We start from the raw sequence: 21,260 nt of genomic DNA, 5'->3' as shown, positions 1-21,260 counted from the left end.
GTAATGGGGCGGGGGGCTGTGATGGCATTTTTGTTGACAGGGATTAGCATTGTGGGCCTAAGGATATGTTTAAAAAGCTAAATAGTTTTCCCTTTTATAATTAATTTAGCTTTACCAGGGCTGCTACAGACTGAACAACATGCCAAATTTAGCAACTGGTCCATCATTTCCTATTAATTAAAGGAAGCTGCTCATCTGACTCTTGGCAGCACATCATAAACCTTTGGTGCCCAGCTGATCAAAGCACCACTTCGCAGCAATCAACAAGCAGACAGCCTTGTGGTTGTTTCTCCCTGTCTCTCTTTAGCAGGAAGCATTGTGGCTCCAAGGGGCACAGCTGGCTTTGCCCAGAGAATAAAGTATCTTAAATCTCTGGCAAAGGAAGAAGGATGAGATGTATTGTGAGGCTTCTGGAAGTGAGGGACTGATAGCTTTGACTAGAACCATGCAGTCTGGCTACAGTAGGAAAGCCAGGCGGTTAGCAGCTTACAGTGTTGCTGGGGCATAGCAGCCCTGACGTAGATTCTCTGTTTCACTCCTGCCTGCATCCCAGCTCTGTCACATTCTAATATTTCCCAGCCAGCCACTGCTGGACTGACACAGCCCTACTAGTGCCTCTTAGTTCTGACCTGCAACACCCTGGCTATTACGTTTCTGGCTCCTCCTCTTCTTCCCACTCAATCCCGGCCCGTGTCAAGGTACCGTTCCTGAGACAGAACTGCTGTATGGTGCTGGGCCTCTAACTATGTCCCAAAGTCACTGATAGATCTAGTGACTTTTGCAACAGGGACAAATCCAGACTAGGGACATCTGTTACCACCCCTCCCACACACACACACACAATTTGTTTCCCTTGTGTCCTAAGCAGTGATTTGAAAATTATTCTCCAGAAGAGAGTCTAGTGTAGAAGAGGCCTTGCAATTCCTACTGTGTGAGGAGATGCAGCTCTAGGGGAAATTATCAGTTACCATTTTTGTTTTTCTTCTTCTAGCTCAGTGTCAAAACAATGCTTTTACTAAGAGATCTGGAGTGATCACCAGCCCCAATTATCCCAAGCCTTATCCCAAACTCTCCACCTGCAGCTACACTATCCGGGTGGAAGATGGCTTCATGATCATCCTGGAATTTGTGGAAACCTTTAACGTGGAAAGTCACGTGGAAACAGTGTGCCCCTATGATGCCCTTAAGGTCTGTTGAGTCTCATTGTTTTTTCTTCACAGCCTTCGTGGCTTGCTGCACCTTCCTCAAATCGTGCCCTTTATCCCTTGCCCTTTAAGGTTTTCTTGTTTGGGAACGTCACCAAGAACAATACACTTTCATAAGATGATTGGGAAGCAAGATTCCCGGCTTCTATCCTAAGCTCTTCCCTAAACTCACTGTGTGATTTCAGGCAAGTGACTTAACCTCTTGTAGTGCCAGCTTGCCTCCCTGTGAAATGGACATAATATCTACCTCATGAGGATGTTGTGAGGCTTAATAATATTTCTAAAGCACTTTGAGATGCTTTGATGAAAGATGCTCCTTATGCAATTATTGATGACTTGTCATCAATCAAAATAACGATAGCTTTGTTTCTAGTGAACATTTAACAAAACTTATCCCCTAAGAGAGCCACAGCTAGAGGTCTGCACAGTTCCTACCTGGGTGTCATATACAACCCGTGTGCAGAGGAGCCAGCACGAGGTCTATGTTCCACTTGCACCCTTCTCGGAGTCTGGAATGGTGTGCAGGCTTTGTGATGTTACACAATGGTGAACTTACACAAGGGTGAATTTCACCCTTTGTGAATGTGGGTCAAGTTGTATGCTCCTTAGATGATCTGAGTACCCTGGAATGGGCGAAGCACGGTTGTCTGACTCTTCTCACTGTTTCAGATTAAAACACCCAAAAAGGAATATGGCCCGTTCTGTGGGCAGAATGTACCTCCAAAAATTGAGACAGGCAGCAATGTTGTGGATATTACTTTCACCACGGATATCTCCGGAGACCACACTGGTTGGAAGATCTCATACACTACAACAGGTGAGTAGCTCAGTTCTTGCCATTTGTAAATCTAGCTCTTCTGTAGGAGGCAGGGCTGCTGATGCTGCTTCCAGAGCCGAATTTCTTTATGCTCATATTCATTCTGGCTACATTCTCAGTCTATCACCTTTTTGGCTAGGATCAGTAGTAAGGGTATTTCTGTGAGATCCATTTCACTGACACTATTGCCACGCTACTCATTTCAAACTAACCTGCACTTCCTGCTGCATCAGAAGCGTGATCATGTAATGAACTGGTTATTGTGTAAGTGTGCCACTTCTCTATACTGGATAGAATCAACTGCATCTCATCGGCTCAATGCTGCTCAACAGTGATTCTCCTTTAGCTCAAATAGTAAGGGCTTGCACTTTTGGAGCAGGAGAATTTCGATCAGTGTGAAGTCCCAAAAGGCCAAGGTGAACAGCACAGTAGTGACTGATGCAGTGCTGTTTGCTACTGCTCCATTACACTACCACATAGTGCATCTCTGACACTTCCTCCTACTTAATTTTCAGCTGCAGAGCACTCCCAGGACTTCATTCCAGTGAGGCATGCACAGCAAGCAAACCGTTCTAAACTGCTTTCATACTTAGTTTTTACTTGCTTCATTAACCAATGTAAAACCCCTCGAGGAGAGCCAGAACAACGGCGCATGGTGAGATTCTCCTTGGGTCTAGCGTCAGAATTGTCTGGCCTGGCTCTGGCTTTAAGAAACAAGCACCCCGCTTGGTAGAACTATGAATTGATGTCTAGGCTATAGAGATGCCCTTCACTCCACAGCTTCGGGAAGACTAGTCAGTCCTGTGTGACCCAGCCATTGGTCATGAGTACAACGCAGCAAGTTTACACATTTCTCTATTAAATGTTTCCTTTTGGTCTTAGTTATGCTGTGAGGGGAAAAGGTCGTATTTGGTTTTCTAACAGCAGATTTAGAAACAAAGATTAGAATCTGCTTTAGGAGGAAGGATAATGTTTTGTTTTCCATCCCTCCACAGCTTTGCCATGCCCCAGTCCTAAAGCACCACCCCATGGTCACATCAATCCAGTGCAAGCAAAATACATCCTGAAAGACTACTATACTCTATCCTGTGATACTGGATATGTGTTGTTGGAAGTAGGTAAACTACAGCTCCTCCTTCTTTGGTTTCCCTAGGGAGGTTAATTTGTGGAATTAAATGTGTTTCTTTCCACTTAGCCACTGTACAAAGTCATTTAACTTCTGTGCTGCTCCTAGTGTAATTGTGGGTACATCAACGACACACACACACACACACACGATTAGTTATTGTGCAGTTGTGGTCCTTCCGAAATTGTCCTTTCCCAAACAAGTTTTAGTGTCCAGATTTAGAAGCTCTCCCGCCATCACTTATAGATTTGTCTGTAATTGAGTTGGGAGCTAGAGAATAACTTTAAAAACATTTGCCATAGTGTCTTAAAAAAATCATTCTGTTCCATTAAGTTCTTTAAATTGTTACTACATCTCTGCAGAGAGAGTTTTTAAAACTAGATGTTTGCTCTCTATTGCTGCACTGGAAGACATTTAATATTCATTCCTATAGCATTCCAACTTCAGTGTTTATTAGGTAATTTCTGAAGATATTCCAAATACAGCACCCACTCAGAGCAAGCTTCTGAGATCACAATTTGGCCTTTATTATTTCGTTTCACACTGGCTTATCTTCATGATCAATATAAAAAGTGTACTAGCCCCACATTAATAGTTTTCTCTCCATTTTCTATACATTCACTAAGATTCTAGAATCTGTCCTGCTTTTGACAGTTTGAGGACATTGTTGTTCATGTACAGACCCAGGATAACTAAATGCATCTGAGTTCTGTTAGTTTAAATGAATAATGAAAATGAGATGCAATAAAAGGCGTGTTCATGTACTGAAATAGATAAAATCCAGAGGATACAGCATGCTCTTACTTGAAATATTTTTATATTACTTTAGCCATCTTCATTGTTAACCATTAGGAGCACATAGCAGGCATAAGTGGGTAGAACTGCCACTCCAAAACAAATATCCAGAAGTGTTAAGTTACCCTCACTTATTCCACCAAATCGTGGTAAGAAAGGTTATATTTGTATCCAAGATGAGTGCAGTATAGGAAATACCTTTTCTCCTCACTAAAATGATACATCTACTGTTTAAGAACAAAGTAGGACATCTGAGAATAGCATCACAAACCTATCTAAATCTGTTTTATGCATATTTTTCATTCCATATCCGTGAGCTAAAACTCTATATTTAACTGACACATTCTCCCAATAAGCAACATCATGATTATTAATAAAGTCAAGTTAGTCATTTTAGAGAAATAAATACATTTCCTATTTTCCTCTTGCAGAATGAACTGGTTTTAAAGTCTTTTAAAGCAGAATGTCAAAAAAGTGGTTCCTGGAACAAACCGATGGCAAAGTGCATCAGTAAGTCAACGCTAATTGTCTTCAACTTTGCAGTATACCAATGTCTTAATTCTCCTGTCAAACCCAGAATATAAAATTACCTTCATAAGTGCCAAGATGTAGGAGGCAATATAGACTTGCGTTTTTTTTTGTTTTTTTTTTAGTTGCGTAAAAGTCACCCCTTTTATTATTACAATTGTATTTCATATTTAAAAATTGGAAGCTGTCTTCATTTTTTCCACCATTCCTTAAAAGCATGTTTTAAAAAGCAACGATGGTAGCAACACCAAGTTAGTTTACTTGGAAACTACACTACAGTATCCAGAAACTTATGAGGGCATAGCATAGAGGGAAAACTATTCCAATTGTTCAATACCTCCCCCCACAAATTACAACTACTTCATATTAAGTAAGTTCAAATCCTCACAACACCTAGGTGGTACTGTAGGTAGTGACATGCCCATTTTGTAGGTGGGTAAATGGGGACACAGTGAAGTAAAAGGGACTTGGTATAGCTCACAAAGCAAGTCACTAGCACGTGGGAACAGAACCCTGAAATCCTACCTCCCAGTCTCTTGTTCTAATAACTATTAGGCATAGTCTCTTCCCCTATAAGAAACGTAGAATTCTCTGGTAGTATAACTTCTAGATTTATCCATACTTCCTTCTGGGCTGTGGGTCATAACAATTACCTATATGAACAACATGCAGTACGACATACTTTAGATAGTAGATCTGGTCTAGATTAGAATGCACGTCTGTTTCCTTGGGCGTAACTGCTTCCAGCACCCAAAAGTGCAACCTTTAACTTTAATTTTATAAAAATGTGTGTGTCTGGTTGCATTATAGTCCAATAATTCCACTTGACCCAGACTTTCCCTCGTATTCACCACCCAACCTCCTCCCCCACCCCCAGGAAAAATCTTGGGTAAAACAAGTCTTGCACCGTTCCCTCTCTGCAGATCAGCACTCAAGAGTCGATGCACAAACACTGAAAAGGGCCACTCTCTTTATTTTTTTTAATTGTCTTTAGTTTTAAAGGTTCCCTTTAAGCAGTTTTCAAAGTGCATCCTAAGGAGTTACAGAGATTATCTCCTGTCTCAGATGGCCACCATATAATAGGACATGAAGACAGCAAACTTCCTCCCATGCCACACTCTTAACAGGGGTAGGAGCCAATCAGCTCCTACCCGCCTGGGTTGACTGTTGCAGCCCATTTTTACGTTGGTAATTAGAAGAACCTTTCACAATTCTGTCTTTTGGAACTGTTTTCAGTTGTCAACTGTGGTCAACCTGAAGACATAGACAACGGCACGGTTACTTACATCACAGGACCAGAGGTGACCACCTACAAAGCTGAGATTCAGTACGAATGCGAGAGCACCTTCTACACTATGAAAGCAAGTAATAATGGTAAGGGGAGACATTATTCCTTACAGCCTGATCCTCAGATGCTGAGAACAAGCAACTCCTGACATCAGTGCTCAGCACCTCCCAGGTCCAGGCCCTGCATTAGGCAATAACATTTAGAAATCAGTCATGGGGCGCAAAAAATTCAGCCAGTCACTTTGACTAAGAGGTTCAAGACAGTATTTTTCTTCTGCAGCTGGTGAATGCGGGATGGTGCAGTAGCATGTACAGGCAATACATTCAGCTCAGTAGAACGTGGCCTTAAAATATTATATTCAAGATTAGTTTAATCATAGAATCATAGATTATAGGACTGGAAGGGACCTCGAGAGGTCATCGAGTCCAGTCCCCTGCCCGCATGGCAGGACCAAATACTGTCTAGACCATCCCTGATAGACATTTATCTAACCTACTCTTAAATATCTCCAGAGACGGAGATTCCACAACCTCCCTAGGCAATTTGTTCCAGTGTTTAACCACCCTGACAGTTAGGAACTTTTTCCTAATGTCCAACCTAGACCTCCCTTGCTGCAGTTTAAACCCATTGTTTCTGGTTCTATCCTTAGAGGCTAAGGTGAACAAGTTCTCTCCCTCCTCCTCATGACACCCTTTTAGATACCTGAAAACTGCTATCATGTCCCCTCTCAGTCTTCTCTTCTCCAAACTAAACAAACCCAGTTCTTTCAGCCTTCCTTCATAGGTCATGTTCTCAAGACCTTTAATCATTCTTGTTGCTCTTCTTTGGACCCTTTCCAATTTCTCCACATCTTTTTTAAAATGCGGCGCCCAGAACTGGACACAATACTCCAGCTGAGGCCTAACCAGAGCAGAGTAGAGCGGAAGAATGACTTCTCGTGTCTTGCTCACAACACACCTGCTAATGCATCCCAGAATCATGTTTGCTTTTTTTGCAACAGCATCACACTGTTGACTCATATTTAGCTTGTGGTCCACTATAACCCCTAGATCCCTTTCTGCCGTACTCCTTCCTAGACAGTCTTTTCCCATTCTGTATGTGTGAAATTGATTTTTCCTTCCTAAGTGGAGCACTTTGCATTTGTCTTTGTTAAACTTCATCCTGTTTAACTCAGACCATTTCTCCAATTTGTCCAGATCATTTTGAATTATGACCCTGTCCTCCAGAGTAGTTGCAATCCCTCCCAGTTTGGTATCATCCGCAAACTTAATAAGCGTACTTTCTATGCCAATATCTAAGTCGTTGATGAAGATATTGAACAGAGCCGGTCCCAAAACAGACCCCTGCGGAACCCCACTCGTTACGCCTTTCCAGCAGGATTGGGAACCATTAATAACAACTCTCTGAGTACGGTTATCCAGCCAGTTATGCACCCACCTTATAGTAGCCCCATCTAATTTGTATTTGCCTAGTTTATCGATAAGAATATCATGCGAGACCGTATCAAATGCCTTACTAAAGTCTAGGTATACCACATCCACTGCTTCACCCTTATCCACAAGGCTCGTTATTCTATCAAAGAAAGCTATCAGATTGGTTTGACATGATTTGTTCTTTACAAATCCATGCTGGCTGTTCCCTATCACCTTACCACCTTCCAAGTGTTTGCAGATGATTTCCTTAATTACTTGCTCCATTATCTTCCCTGGCACAGAAGTTAAACTAACTGGTCTGTAGTTACCTGGGTTGTTTTTATTTCCCTTTTTATAGATGGGCACTATATTTGCCCTTTTCCAGTCTTCTGGAATCTCTCCCGTCTCCCATGACTTGTTGATCTCAAAAACATTGTGTATCTTTGATTTAAGAAACGATCCTTATGTGAGGAGTGCGACAAAAGATCTGTTTCAGAGGATTTAATTAATGTACCTAACACTTCATACATTCCCTTACCCTTCAGGGTGTGGAATTTATATTCAAGTCACATCTGAGGGTGCCACTTTACAAGTGGGTAGGATACTTATGCTGCATAATGCCCTGACCTCGCACATCTCACAGCCCAGTTAGTGAGAGGGATGATGCACAGAGCCACCTTCACATAGGAATTCACAAAACCTAAGAGGTTATTAGGATCTGAACTCTGGGAATTGAAAAACTCTGTACTATGGTCAGATATAGCCATGTTCTGTAGATGCAGTGCTTTAAAAACATGATGGCCACTTAACATGTGCATTCTTGTATTTTTGCCTTTTCTGTGACATTCAGGTAGATACCAGTGTGGTGCTGATGGATACTGGAAGAACTCCAAGGGAGAAAAAGTACTGCCAGTCTGTGAGCCAGGTAATGTATGAATTTATACAAGAAGTTTATAATTGATGTAGATTAGCAAGAACTTAGTATCAGGATAATAAGTGCAGCTTTGCTTAGTATAATTTGTCTTATGACTGGTCTTTAAATATTGCTATTGCCAAAAATTACACTAGTTCATGGTCATTATTCATTACGTTATATAAAAGGATCCGGTAGCATGTAGGGTACCTTTCAGGCATGCCTGTACTCTATCACCTAAACCATGCTTCATCATCTATATTGCTATTTATAATTGTGCTGGTGGAGCTACCCATGTAGGTACTCTACATGCTGCCAAAAAAAGCATCCAGCGTAGACATACCTTTAGAAGTGGTGTAATCTGAGACTCAACAGGATGGGGAACGTGATATAATTACAGTAAAAGATAAAAGGAAAAAGACATATTATGGGTCTAAGTTTTCACAATAGCCAGAGTTCAACTAGGGTTCCTTTAGTCACTAATTCTTTTACACTGGTCCCCATTTTTAAGAATGCCTCTTTTGGCCTTCTCCTGAGTTTTCCACCATTGTTAACGTGGAGGCTTGAAGCTGAGCACTTATCACGTCCCATCAAGGACCATGGGTGCCAGCTTTATATAATTTTTGGGGGGGCCCAGAGCGGGTCCAAGCAGAACCGGCCTGGGCCCTGCACTTTGGAGGGCCCGGCGCTTCAGGGGCATGCAGGGTCCAGGGCAGCCTGGGGGATTAGCAGGGGGCCTGGCGCTGGCAGCAGCGAGCAACCCAGCCCGCCCTGCTCAGCTCCGCCCCACTGGCTCCCAGCATCACTCGGTGGAGGGGGTGGAAGCTGGGAGGATGGAATGGGGGCAGAGGAGGGGTGGGCTGGGCCAGGTCTCTCTCTGCTGCCAGCGCCAGGTCCCCCGCTAGCCCCCCAGGCCACCCTGGACCCCATGTTCCCCTGAAAGCACGGTAAGCCCAAACATTGGTGGAGCTAGGCCCACTTTCTTAAATATTGGTGGAGCATAGGCCCATATAACTCACCGCCTATGTCAAGGACCGTGGAAGCTGTGGATTCTCAGAACCTCTTAAGCTCATACCTGATTCTGTCTGACCCAACTTGCAGTAGAGCAGATGCCTCTTTGAGCCTGGTACCAGAGACAGGCAAAAGTTTCACAATAAAATTAGCATTTCTTAGTTTGTATATTCAACATTGGTCCAGTTCGCATGAGTTTCAGGCTAAAACAGAAAGACTTGAGTGAAAATGAGCCTGTCAGGTAGTTTTACTGCAGAATGTCATGATTTTGAATGTTTAGGCAATTAAATTACTGACTTTGCAACATTTCCTAATTAGCTGGTATTTAGAGAGCATGAAAACTCATGAAGTTGAGTTTTGTGCTATTCTGTAATTTCACATGGTATTAAGCGTCCTTTACAGTAAAATTTATTTTCATTCATCTCTATAGTTTTACACTAAATGTTTTTGTTCCCTTCTGTTCTTCGAGTGATGGTCCCTATTGTATTCCAGTGTGTATTATACGTGTACCATGCATCCGCAGTTGGAGAATTTGAAAGTAGTGTCCACTGCTCTGTGCACTGACCCCGGCTCACCTCCCACTTTCAACCAAGGCGCTAGAGGGTGGGGCGGACCTATTGCGTCTTCAGTTCCTTCTCATTGCTGCATGCTCTAAGTTGAAACCTTTAGTGAGCTCCTAGCTATCTGTAAAGCAGCCATGTGGAGCTCCATCCACATTTGCAAGGCATTACACCTTGCTACAGGACTCGGCTGCTGATGCATCCTTTGGGATGGAGATTTTCCATTCAACCCTACTGCCCTCATCCTCACACCCTCCTCCTACTTAGGTACTGCTTGTCAATCAATCACCCACAGTGGAATACAATAGGGACCATTACTTGAGGAGGAAATTACTTACCTAGAACTGGAGTTCTTAGAGATGTGTGGTCCCCCTATCCACTACCTGCACTCCTTCCCCTTTGCTTCCACTGTCCTTTTTTGCCTCGGTCAGAGGCACAAGATGAGCCAGAGCGCATGCGCAGACCAGATACTACTTTCAAATTCTCTGACTCCAGGCACATGCATAACCCACAGTGGAATACAGATAGGGACCACACATCCCAAAGAACCTCCTCATCTTCTCCTTATGCCCAAACTTCATATGTAGCCTCTTTCTTTATTCTTAAGAAATTAAAAGTAGGATTCAAGTGATGGTCCCTATGTTAATTTCTTGCACTGTGAGCAGAATACAAAGTGGGAGTTTCAGAAGTGCATAAGTGTGCTTGGACCACAAGTCCCATTGAAAATCACCTCCTAAATCAGTTATTTGACAGCATCAACCCATTTGCAAACTTAAGTTTACAACTGTGCTCTTGTCTAGGTTTTCAGGCTGGTCACAGATGACTGATTTCACTGTTCCAAAATTGATTAGCTAGTTAGACGCAATGTCTACACTTGGTGACTTCAGCTGAGCCAGACTTAGTAACCACTTGCCATACTCCAAATCTTTACTAAATGTTTATCACTTCATGTGCTTCTCTCCTATCAGTTTGTGGAATACAAACCGGGACAACTCTGGAACGTATAATTGGAGGGAAAAGGGCAAAGCCTGGACAGTTCCCCTGGCAAGTTATGCTAATTGCTGAAGATGGAGGAGCAGGCGGTGGCGCCCTCTTGTATGACAATTGGATTTTAACTGCTGCTCATGTCGTAGCCCGTCAAATAGACCCATCAACATTGACAATCAAAATGGGATTTCTGAACAAAAGTTCAGTTCACTACCAACAAGCCTGGGCAGAAGAAATTTTTGTACATGAAGGTTACATCGATGGCACCAGTTATAACCATGACATTGCACTGATTAAACTGAAACATAAAGTCCCAATTAATGCAAATATTATCCCCATTTGCTTGCCAAGAAAAGAAGAAAGATTCCATGTGAAAACAGATGATATGGGAACTGTAGCTGGCTGGGGAAGAACTGAGAAAAGGAGGCTTTCCCATCATCTAATGTATGTTGAATTAGTAGTTATTGACCACAGAAAGTGTAAAGATGCATTTGCAAAGCTGCCACAGGGAAAATATCTGACACTAACAGAAAACATGTTGTGTGCTGGGGAGGAAGAAGGGGGCAAAGATTCTTGTCAGGGTGACAGTGGGGGACCATTAACTTTCTTAGATAATCTGACTAAGAAATGGTTTGTCGGTGGTCTTGTGTCCTGGGGTGTAGACTGTGGGGTTGCTGGCCAATATGGGGTATATACAAAAGTGATTAACTACATTTCATGGATTGAAAACACCATTTTGAAAAATTCTTAAATAGTCTACTTTCTTATGTGCAGTAACTAACAACATTCTCCCTTTTGTTACATTAAGGCATTTAACAGATCAGATTGCAGTTTTGTAATATTTTTAAAGTTGATTTAATAGACTTCATTTTGTCAATTAGAACTTTCAGGTGTTGTATCTGCCCAACTAACCTAATCAGTTTTACACTCAAATCTTATTTTAAAGTTGCTTTCCATACCTGTTGCTAGGTGGAAGGCTCAAATGATCAAGGGAAACTTTGCAGTTAGCAGCACCTTGTTTAGTTTATTTACATTAACTAAAAAAGCAAATATTACAGAAAACTCAATCTTAGGTGTTAAATACTTTCCATCTGAAAGTTGTGTTAAATTGATTGTGTCCACTTAATATTGTGGATCACAATCCTTTTAAAAAACACGTAATAAAACTATAGTATTACCAATCTAATTGAAGAACATACTTGTTGAGACAGTGGGAAAGACAGTTTAGCACTTGTTATATTAGCACAGCCATAAATAATTCCCCTCAAGTTAGAATACAAATGTCAAAATCAAAAATTTTACTAGTTCTTTGAGACGCTTGCTGCATCTGATGAAATCCCAACAGCTTCAGCTGGACAGCTCTGCAAGACGATGGCAAAGTATGGACAGAATGTTTCTGCTCTATTCTTAAGAGCCAGTTTAGACATTACTAAGAACAGAGTAAACACCCTTAATCACAATTGCAGGGCTATTATAATAACCTGCCTCTACAAAAACAGACAGAGCAGAGAGATAGCATAATCAAGATTCTGAAGGTGTTTTCACATTTGCAGTCATTACTAAAATATAATTAAGTCATGTAGTGGTCCAGTCTCCATATTCACTCATATTTAAAGCAGTACTGCCCAGGAAACTGTCAACATCCCATCAGTTTTAGCAGTACATTCCCACTAGTCAGATTAAGAAAGATTTAGCAGGTTACCCTAAAAAGTTTGCTCAGAAGCTGTTATACTAAAATGCAATTTTATTTTATTTTTTTGCCTAAATGAGCCTGAAGAATATAGCCTAATTGTATTAAAAACTGGTTGTTTCTACAAACATCCTTTGTCTGTTTAATCATATTGTAATACATACTTGAAATGAAAATTGTTAAAGAACAAGACAACGCTCGCAGGTGGTGACAAAAATACCTTTTATTAACTCACTTAAAACACTAGAATATAAAAAGCATATAGAGAAAATGACCAATAAAGTCTGAAAACTGCTATAAAACTTTCAGGAATTTCTTTGAGAGTCAGGGGAGACTAAAATTCATAGTAAAGATTACCCACTGCTGCCAACCTGCTAATACCTGATCCTCAACTTAAACAAGTTTAAACAAATTAAAGCCATGCTAATGACAAACTTACCATCAGGTTCCTTGCAGGGATGCCACCGTTAAAGTCTTTGGAAGTTCCAGAATACCATTTTTAAGTGTTACTCAGCAGCAGTAGCTGGTAATAGTGCAAGTGCTAAAATGCAAAATTCACAGATGGTACAGAGTTTGGAAATCTTATCTGATTTAGGTGCAGAAAAATTAAGCAACTTTTTGCAAAGGGATCTGAATAGTGAAAAGATTTGGAATTACAATTTATCGCTGGAGAAATCACAACCCCCTTTGTTTTTTTGTAAGTATGTAGATTGAGACTTAGTTGCCAGTTATCCCCTTGGACTGGAGTTAAAGCAATACCAATGCAAATATCTAACAAAAATTAGACAGTCTCCCCTTCATGATAAACCATATTGAGATACAAATAAATAGGATACATCCTAATTAAGATCCACTTTAAGAACTTAAATATCCAAGTCAAAGCAGAAACTAAATTGCCCTAAATCTCCATATTCAGAAGCTGCAGAATATGAAATACAGTAATAAAAGGATCAGTGTGGTGCTGGATTTCAAGTACACACTATATCCATTTCTGAAGATCTAATATTTATGGATGTAACCTTGCTGGATATGTTACTACTGGATACATTTCTCATTTGGAGATAAGAAGCCTCTTATAAATTCATCAATACTTTCTTCAGGTGGATATTCTTCATCATGAGCTAGTATTTTATTTTAGCCACAAGTTTACAGTTTCTTCTGTGCTCAAATTAGAGTGGGAATATTTTCCCTTTTGTTCCCAATCAGCAGGCTGATTTAAAGCAGCCTACAATATTTATTTTGCTTTACATTCTCATCCTCAAAGGAGCTGCTTTGGAAAATATATTTAAAAGCAGCAAATCTACTGACAGGTACATGTGTTAGCTACTTCCCCCATCGTCCCTTCTCCCCAACTCCAAAAAAATCCACCCTTGTTCCTAAAAACAAGTAGGAGCTTCCTTGGTGAGGATGCAAGCTGGAGGGAATGGCTTACCATTTTAGGTGAGAGCACTCAACCTTGTGAGAACTGGATTTTAGATATGTATCTCAGAACAATGCAAAAATAGACAGTGGATTACAAGTTGGGTGTCAGGTATCAATGCATGAAGAGTGATGGATCCATTTGACTTGTCAACTTTTAAAGCATGCTTATCTGAAACAAACTGAATTACTGCAAAAACAACTTTACGGAAGTTCATCTCAAAGGACAAAATAAATTAACTGTTACGAATTCTTTGCATTCAGGGCTGCAAAACAAAGACACATATTACTTAAATCAGTTTTATTTAAGAATTTCCTACATTGACAAATCTTATAAAAAGCATCCAAACACAGAACTGCAGCAAACAGCATTCTTATGGATATCTTACAGACAGTGGAACTTCCACCCTTAAGAGGCACACTGAGCTCGCTAGTGAACTCTGCTACAACTACCGCAAAGCACACCACAAACTCAATGTTCTCGTCACAAACCCCATCATCTTCGATTCACATTACCACACTTACATATCATTAACAGAAAAGAACACACACCATACAACATTCACAGCAGTTGACATAAGGGAAAAAAAAAATACAGATATTCATTTCACTTAACACATTCAACTAATTGGTTAACTAGGTATAAAACCCATTTAGTCTTCCAGATATGGATGTCCTTTGAATGCAAGAAACACTCGTACTTTATTTGCTATCATTGCTCTCTGCACACTCTCTCACCAAAGCCACAGGATTGAGAGACATCTCGCCAAGTAAAATAAAATCCCATAATGCACCACCAGGTCTCTGCATGCGCTCTCTCCTTTTTCTCGCACATACCAGCCCTCTCATGCCTCGGCACCACCATCAATCCCACACAAGGTTTCAAAAGTTCAAACAGCCTTCTGGTTCCATCTCACAGCCTTGCGTTCATAGCGTTGATACGATTCCATGAAATAAAGAGTAGCGGATAAAAATGGAACACCCACCGTCTAAGACGTAGCATGTGCAGTGTGATGAAGTATTCTTGGATGAGAAAGCATGTAGACAGAAGTATTCCTAAAGCAGAATATTTACAGCACTGCTTTCAATTAAGTGCTTCTTCCATACACATTTGAAATGAGATGAACTGCAGAGACTAAATGAAGCCTTCATATTGTACTTAGTATATGAGGGGAGACAGTGTTAAAAGGAAAAAAAACAAACAAACAAAACACCACAACACCGACACTGTGTTCTCCAACTGGGGCATTTGGAGAGATTCTTATGGTGGGGATCAAATTAAAACAAACAAGAGGAAAAGAAAGAATGTAGTTTCTGACCAATGGTTTCCTTTTTGAACATGCAAAGAATTCAGCTGACAAGGAATAAAATATTACAGGAGAAACCCTTCCTCTCAATTGTAGTGTGTTAGTTTACCCATCAGGCAAACAGCAGTTCACTTTCAATCATTCAATATTCCAACAAATTATGTAACAAAACTTATAAAATTCCTTTAACCTTTCTTTTTACAAAAGAAAAATGTCAAAAATACTGTTGAATATACTGCACATTGAACAAATTGATCAGGAAAATTTTAGTATATATGCAATTTACAATATACTTACCATGAGTTTAGAAAAATTTGATTTCCCACCATAGAGTCAGTATCAGAGCCCACTGTCTACATTCCCCAGCCTGATGATTTGGAATCCATACTTGAACCAAAGCCTCCATTAAACCCACTGCTTGATCCTGCATTTGATGCTGACCCCCAACCTATTGCTGCTCCAGAGTTAGATCCTCCGTAAGAATTACTTCCTGAACTAAAACCCTGGTTCTGCTCCCTTTGCATGTTGCCTTGAGGTTGGTTGTTTCCCGATGGCCCAGACTGGTTCTGTTGACTAGCTAACATGCCCATCATTCCCCAGCTGCTCTGCAATGCTGCCTGGGCTGCCGCCATCATAGCAGGGTTGATACTAAATGCTCCAAAATTCATCCCTCCACCCATATTACTGCCCTGGTTGTTCCCCAAACCACCTCCTCCCCCCCTGCTATTACCAAATCCACCCTGATTCCCAAAGCCTCCTGGATTACCACCAAATCTTCCACCTCTTTCTAACTGTCTATTGCTATTGTGCTTAGGTTCAGCATTGGATATATGTACGCTGATTCCTTTAATGATCAAGTCCTCTCCACAAAGAGACTGGGCAACCTATAAGAAATAAGGGATGTAAATAAATATAGAATTAGACCATTTTTAAATTACTTGTTACAACATAAGACAAACCACATGATTCTGAATACAAGTGTAAACTGTAAAGGAAGGGTGTGTGAAGAAATGACAAACTAAAAACAAGATCCTTTAACTTTACTGAATAAACTTAAGTTACTTAGTCTAGTGTGAAGATCCATATACACAGTACCAGCTGAAATGTGTGACTCTGTAGACATGAACTGTAAGCATATTGATGTAATTCAATAGAAATTCAAAGTACAACTGAAATTCTCAAATTGCAATGACAAAAACAAGCGCTGTACATTCAATTCCAATAATTACATGCTAAGTGACAGTGTTTGTCAACATTTATAGTCAGAATGGTAAAGAGAGATATTGAAAAGACTTAGGAAACCGTTTCCTAAATGTCAGGGGCTAAAATATTTTAAATAAATACCTGATCATCTGCAAATGTAACAAAAGCAAAAGCTCTGAAGGGTTTGGGGATGAAGACATCTACCACTTCTCCATACTGAGAAAAGAACTGCCGGAGCTCATCTGCAGTCATATCCTCAGTGCAGCGCCCAACGAACACCTTTCTGCTTCGCAAAGGTTCATCAGGACTTTGCTGGGTAGAATTGCAGAAAAAGAAATATTGACCAAAACACTGCAATCATCCTTCTGAATACCAAATACAACGTAGTTTCTTTTGTGATAGAGAAATTCATAAACTATTAACCAGTTATGGGGGTGTATCAGTTATAGGAAGATTAAAGAAAAGCAACCCTCCAATTGCTCTCCACTCTACCCGAGATAATGTAATTAAAAACTGTACCGCCTGAGAGGAAGACTGTAGGGATGAACTTGGAATTCCTGAGTAGATGGAAGCAATCTTACCCCCTAGGACCTTTGCACTAGAAGTTGTAGGGAAATCTCCTATCTTTGCTCTTGTAGTGGTGCAGTTCCAGTAGTGCTGACAATGGTGGAAACACCAGTATATACTGACCACAGCCATATCTACCACCCATAATCTAAAGCTCTTCTGATGATTGGAGATTTGTTTAGAACATCTTGCTCAAGGGGCATCTCCTAGGCGTGGTGCCAGGGGGATATATGTAAAAAATGGAGAGTGGGAAGGAGATGAGAATTGAAAAGGGATGGCAAATGAGGACTGGTTAGGTAGGCAGCAGAGCATTCCTTGTGCTTTAAATCCTTCAGTTAAATACATATATAGTGAGGAAATATGCATAGTCAAAAGTGTTGGATTCTGATCCCAGCTCTGCCACTGACCCAGTCTGGCCTTGGACAAGTTACCTACCTATCCTCTGTGCCTCACTTTCCTCCCTTCTGCAAAATGTGGACAGTATCTGAAGTAGGGGCTACTAGACATTTATGATGTCAGCATGCTGGTTTCTGTAGTTTTCAGACTGGACATCATCTTCCCTATGCTTAATAGTTTTCTCAAACCCCCATCCCACTGTTCCTTCACCTAACCTCCAGGCTCCACTCCTCCTTTTTGTCTTCTCACCTGCCTCAAGGATCCCGTTAAAGTCCCCCTCTCCTTTTGTTTGCCCATATATCTAATCCCCTCTTCACTCAACAGGATTCTTTAAAAGAGTGCCTGTTTTGTTTCTACAAACACTAAAATAATTTAAGGAACGATACCTTAGAATTAGGAAGTTTACAGTCACACCATCTTCCATCTATCATGTGTCGTTGAGACATCACTTTCACCTGGGTTTCATACTCCGTAAATCGAACAAAACCAAAACCCTTTGAGTGACCAGTCTTAATGTCTTTCTTAACCTAAAGCGAGATGGGGAAAGGGGAGAAAAAGATGATCTAGATAGCTGAAATACTGAAGCAGCAATATGCACTGGTATTCTTAGACTAGCTGCAACTAGCTGCTAATTAGTAGTCTCTTCCTAGATCAACAGGAATGCTAGGATAATCAAAGCATGATTAAAAGAGTGCAATGTGAAAAGTTTTGATCCTAATTTAATGAGGCTTCTATGTCCCTCATGAAATGGCCACTGGTACTATCAATGACAATACACAAAAGCATTTAACAGTTTCATACTTACAAAATCAGGCTGTGAATTACCATTATAGCAAACAATGTTCAAAAGAGCATGGGTTTGATGCATCGTGGCAAAGTACTAATCCAATATCAATATAAAACATCCTTAAACCTAAACTCAAACTTATTGTTAAAGTTAAGTTTCAAATTCAAACAAGAACTGTAAAAAGTAAGTCTTCACAAATGCTACAACTACCCCCATACCAATAAACTAATATGCAAGCACAAAAACCAAACACCACACAATGGGCCACATAATGTCTTGTTTATACTAGTGTAACATCAGAATCATCCCCTTTTGAGAAATCAGTCTTGACATGGGTCAAAGACCTGAACACATACCAAGATATCTCCAAGAAAAAATAGCATACTGCAAAGCAAATAGTATAAAGCAAATTTTAATGTTACAACAATTAAAGGTGTGCTCTTAAATTTATACTGCCCTTTTTGCCTTGTACTGGCTCATGCAGAAAAACTTCCATCTGAATTCATAGCTTTTGACTCAAGTACAACAGAAATTTACCTGCACCATGAGAACTTCTCCAAATGTACTGAAATATTCCTTTAGATCTTGTTCAGTAGTTTTCCAGGGAAGACCCAAAACTATTAAATCAGATGTTTTTTGTACTGCTCGTTTTACTTTCACAGCTGATGAGGCATCTGTTTCATCCATTTTCCTCTTGTTATCTGAATGTAAAGATGTACATCAGAAACTGTCATCTCCACATTACATCAAAGGAAAGGAAAGCTACTTCCATTGGTCAGAAGCAGCATAGCACAAGGATTAGATTCTTTTTTGCAGGATGTATTGTGGAAGCTAAGAACTGGGACTCTTCCAGATACATACTATTTGCTGCATATATGTTATAATCCACATACAACTGCCCTACAATATCAGGGAGAGGAGTGCAGAAAACAGGCAGATTCAAACTCTCATCTAAAAACACACTTTCAGCTTGTTTTCCACTGAAGTACTGCCAAATAACATTCATGTGCCTGACCAGAGTTTGTGTATATCATATATAGTTTGAGACAATGGCTACTCAATGAAAAAGGAAAAGTGCTCTCCTTACTTTTCCCTTTCCTTTTCATCCTTCGCCTTTCCCACACCCTTCCCTACAAAACTGATGTCTTTGGCCCAGATCATGCAAAAAGTGTCACATGGGCAAACCTCAGCCCTGCACGGCGCTCACTGTAGGATTGGACCTTTGGAAGGTATCTGTATAAGATTGTTAAATGCCTTACAAACTGTAAGACAAAGTCTTATTTGTAAAGTATCTTGTACAATTATGGTGCTAAATAATAGGGAACGCTCTGAAATTCATTTTGTTGGCCAGGCACATAAGTGAAAAAGACTTATTTGCAGTTGCTGCTATGGTTTGATAGTAAGTTAAGAGGAAAACATAAAAACTAAGAAATCTATAGATCTTGATGTAAATTCCTTGTAACTAAGAAAGTATGGTTGTACCAAAAATTCATGGAATAAAGACAGACCTTTGGGATAATTAACAACATAGACCAGATTTCCCCAGCCAGCATCTGGAGCATGGAGAATTCCTTCCACTAGCCGGACTCCTCTCATACACTGAGACACTGGGTTCCTGTAACGCAGGCCACATGCTCCGGGGAACTGGGCAGTAACTGTGGATAGCAGCACAGTGCCATCATCCTCTGAAGGGATCTCAATGGGCTCATCGTTCTCATCCTCAGTAACGCGGATGTATTCAGACATCTTTGCTGGATTTTACTAATGGATTTAAAAAAAAGGGGGGGGGGGGCATCAGCAATTTTTTACTCTCTCATTTTATTCATTTTTAATCTCATAATAAATCAGTTTGTTTCTCTATAAAACACCGACAATGCTTTTCTTCCTAGGCCCTAATAACCTACCAAGAGATGTTGCATTTTATCTTCTCTAAGCTTTAAGTGTTGTGTTATGTTCTAACAACAGACATATAAAGTGACATTTGTGGGTAGTGCCTGGACAGGAGGGGTTATGAACGAAGTTATTTAAAACTAGGAAAGAAAGAGGATTTGTTTACAATCTGCAATGATCTCACCAATCACCCCAACTGAGGGGATGGGGCAAGGGCCAAGCCTGTGTAGGACGGGGCGCAGGGAAAGAACCCAACCAACTGGTATTGCTGGGAGGAGAAAAAGGGGGGGGGGGGGGAAAGCCAAGGAGCAGACCCTACTGGAGTGCGGGTGGAAGGGAAAGGGGGAGCAGGGATCACACCATGCGAGGGCCAGGACCAAACCATTTCCAAGGAGGGAGGTGAATGTCCAGATCATCCCGGGGAGAGGGAGTCTGGGAACAGGGGAGCAGAGGTCAGACCATAGGGAAAGGGAAGAAGGGAGTCAGGACCAAACCATTTCCGGGAGACGGGCGTGAGGACCAGACCACATACCTAACCGATAGGCTGCGCCTAAATGAGGCCTAGCTTATAAACCCCCCGCGCGCGCGCTAGGCCTCACCACCGAGCCCCTCCGCGCGCGCGCGCCTCTCTCGAGCTCCAGGCTGGGCCTAGCTCCCCCCGACCCGCTCAGGCAGGGCCCAGCCGCGGTTGGGACCCGAGACACCTGAGCCTCTAGCTCTCCGCCGCGCTCTGCTCACCGGGCCAGGGGGGCCTTACACGGGGCGAGGAGGCTCCGGGCGCCTCCACCTTCCTTTCCTGCAGCCGCTGCTGACAAAATGGCGGCCCCCGGTCCTCAGAGGCAGAGCCCGGCCTCTGGGCGAACCATTCCTCCCTCGGGGGGGGGGCGAGCTGGAAATAGATTGGAAAGAGCCAACGCCGGGAACTTGGCCAGTTTGGAACCGCGTAGAGCAGAGATCACACAGGCCTCCGTGTCCCTCGCTCGGGATGTGCGGAGCGGTGCCTCCGGGCGAGGACGGTAGCAAATCTGGGATTTCCTCCCCTGCGCCAACACCCACACGCACCGCAGAGGAATGGTATGATCCGTCCCGCCGGCAACGCGCATGCGTAAGGCTGGGCCGGCGGAGAGATGGGAAATTGGCGGGAGGGCGTGTGTGGCAGGGCCTGGCCCTGGCCTCGGCGTTACTCCCCTTGAAGGCAGGCGAAGCTTATGGTAGCCTTAGCCCTGACCCCACCAGCAGTAGGTCTGGAGCCTTCCTCTGTACTGTTAACGCAGCGTTAGTGCATTTAATTCCCTTGGTTTTTTTGCCCTTAAAGACAAAAGGACGTTTAAGGCTAAGGGAGCTGGGCAGCAGCTGGTG

General features: G+C 41.8%; 2 protein-coding genes across 6 annotated transcripts in view; one reads left to right on the top strand and one right to left on the bottom strand.

The window, feature by feature from the left end:
- MASP2 (MBL associated serine protease 2) overlaps positions 1-12,460 on the top strand; it is a 44,990-nt gene extending 32,530 nt beyond the window's left edge. For 3 of the 4 annotated variants that reach the window (XM_065575279.1, XM_005292837.4, XM_065575278.1), the window contains 7 exons: positions 992-1,188; positions 1,875-2,022; positions 3,018-3,136; positions 4,375-4,453; positions 5,708-5,845; positions 8,022-8,096; positions 10,624-12,460. In XM_065575279.1, coding sequence (XP_065431351.1) covers positions 992-1,188; positions 1,875-2,022; positions 3,018-3,136; positions 4,375-4,453; positions 5,708-5,845; positions 8,022-8,096; positions 10,624-11,393 — 1,526 coding nt within the window. In that variant the 3' untranslated portion in view covers positions 11,394-12,460. Of the gene's footprint in view, positions 1-991; positions 1,189-1,874; positions 2,023-3,017; positions 3,137-4,374; positions 4,454-5,707; positions 5,846-8,020; positions 8,097-10,623 lie in introns of all 4 variants that reach the window. The other variant, XM_065575277.1, reaches the window with a different exon arrangement.
- A 1,577-nt stretch (positions 12,461-14,037) lies between these two features.
- Positions 14,038-20,979, bottom strand: TARDBP (TAR DNA binding protein). Of its 2 annotated transcripts, none has more exons than XM_005292838.4 (6): positions 20,640-20,979; positions 19,520-19,772; positions 18,549-18,712; positions 17,611-17,751; positions 16,403-16,573; positions 14,038-15,942 (listed from the first exon to the last, which is right to left on the bottom strand). In XM_005292838.4, exons 2-6 carry the CDS (start codon positions 19,755-19,757, stop codon positions 15,412-15,414), a joined length of 1,245 nt encoding a protein of 414 aa, XP_005292895.1. In that variant the 5' UTR covers positions 19,758-19,772; positions 20,640-20,979; the 3' UTR covers positions 14,038-15,411. The 2 variants fall into 2 exon arrangements, with proteins under 2 accessions (XP_005292895.1, XP_023960089.1); XM_024104321.3 differs by having other exon boundaries at positions 20,501-20,719.
- Between the last annotated feature and the right edge of the window lie 281 nt (positions 20,980-21,260).

This window comes from Chrysemys picta, chromosome 21, assembly GCF_011386835.1.
Source record: "Chrysemys picta bellii isolate R12L10 chromosome 21, ASM1138683v2, whole genome shotgun sequence".
NCBI lineage: Eukaryota > Metazoa > Chordata > Testudines > Emydidae > Chrysemys > Chrysemys picta.
The sequence above is the reverse complement of the archived record's forward strand: the minus strand, read 5'-3'. Positions and strand labels throughout refer to the sequence as shown.

Bases quoted from the DNA above. Each gene is read 5' to 3' on its own strand.
- TARDBP (XM_005292838.4), bottom strand. From the start codon at position 19,757: ATGTCTGAATACATCCGCGTTACTGAGGATGAGAACGATGAGCCCATT. The intron at 16,574-17,610 runs GTATCGTTCCTT...AATTCTACCCAG, and splicing joins GTAAACTTCCTAATTCTAAG to CAAAGTCCTGATGAACCTTT. The intron at 15,943-16,402 runs GTATTTATTTAA...TATTTCTTATAG, and splicing joins TTACATTTGCAGATGATCAG to GTTGCCCAGTCTCTTTGTGG.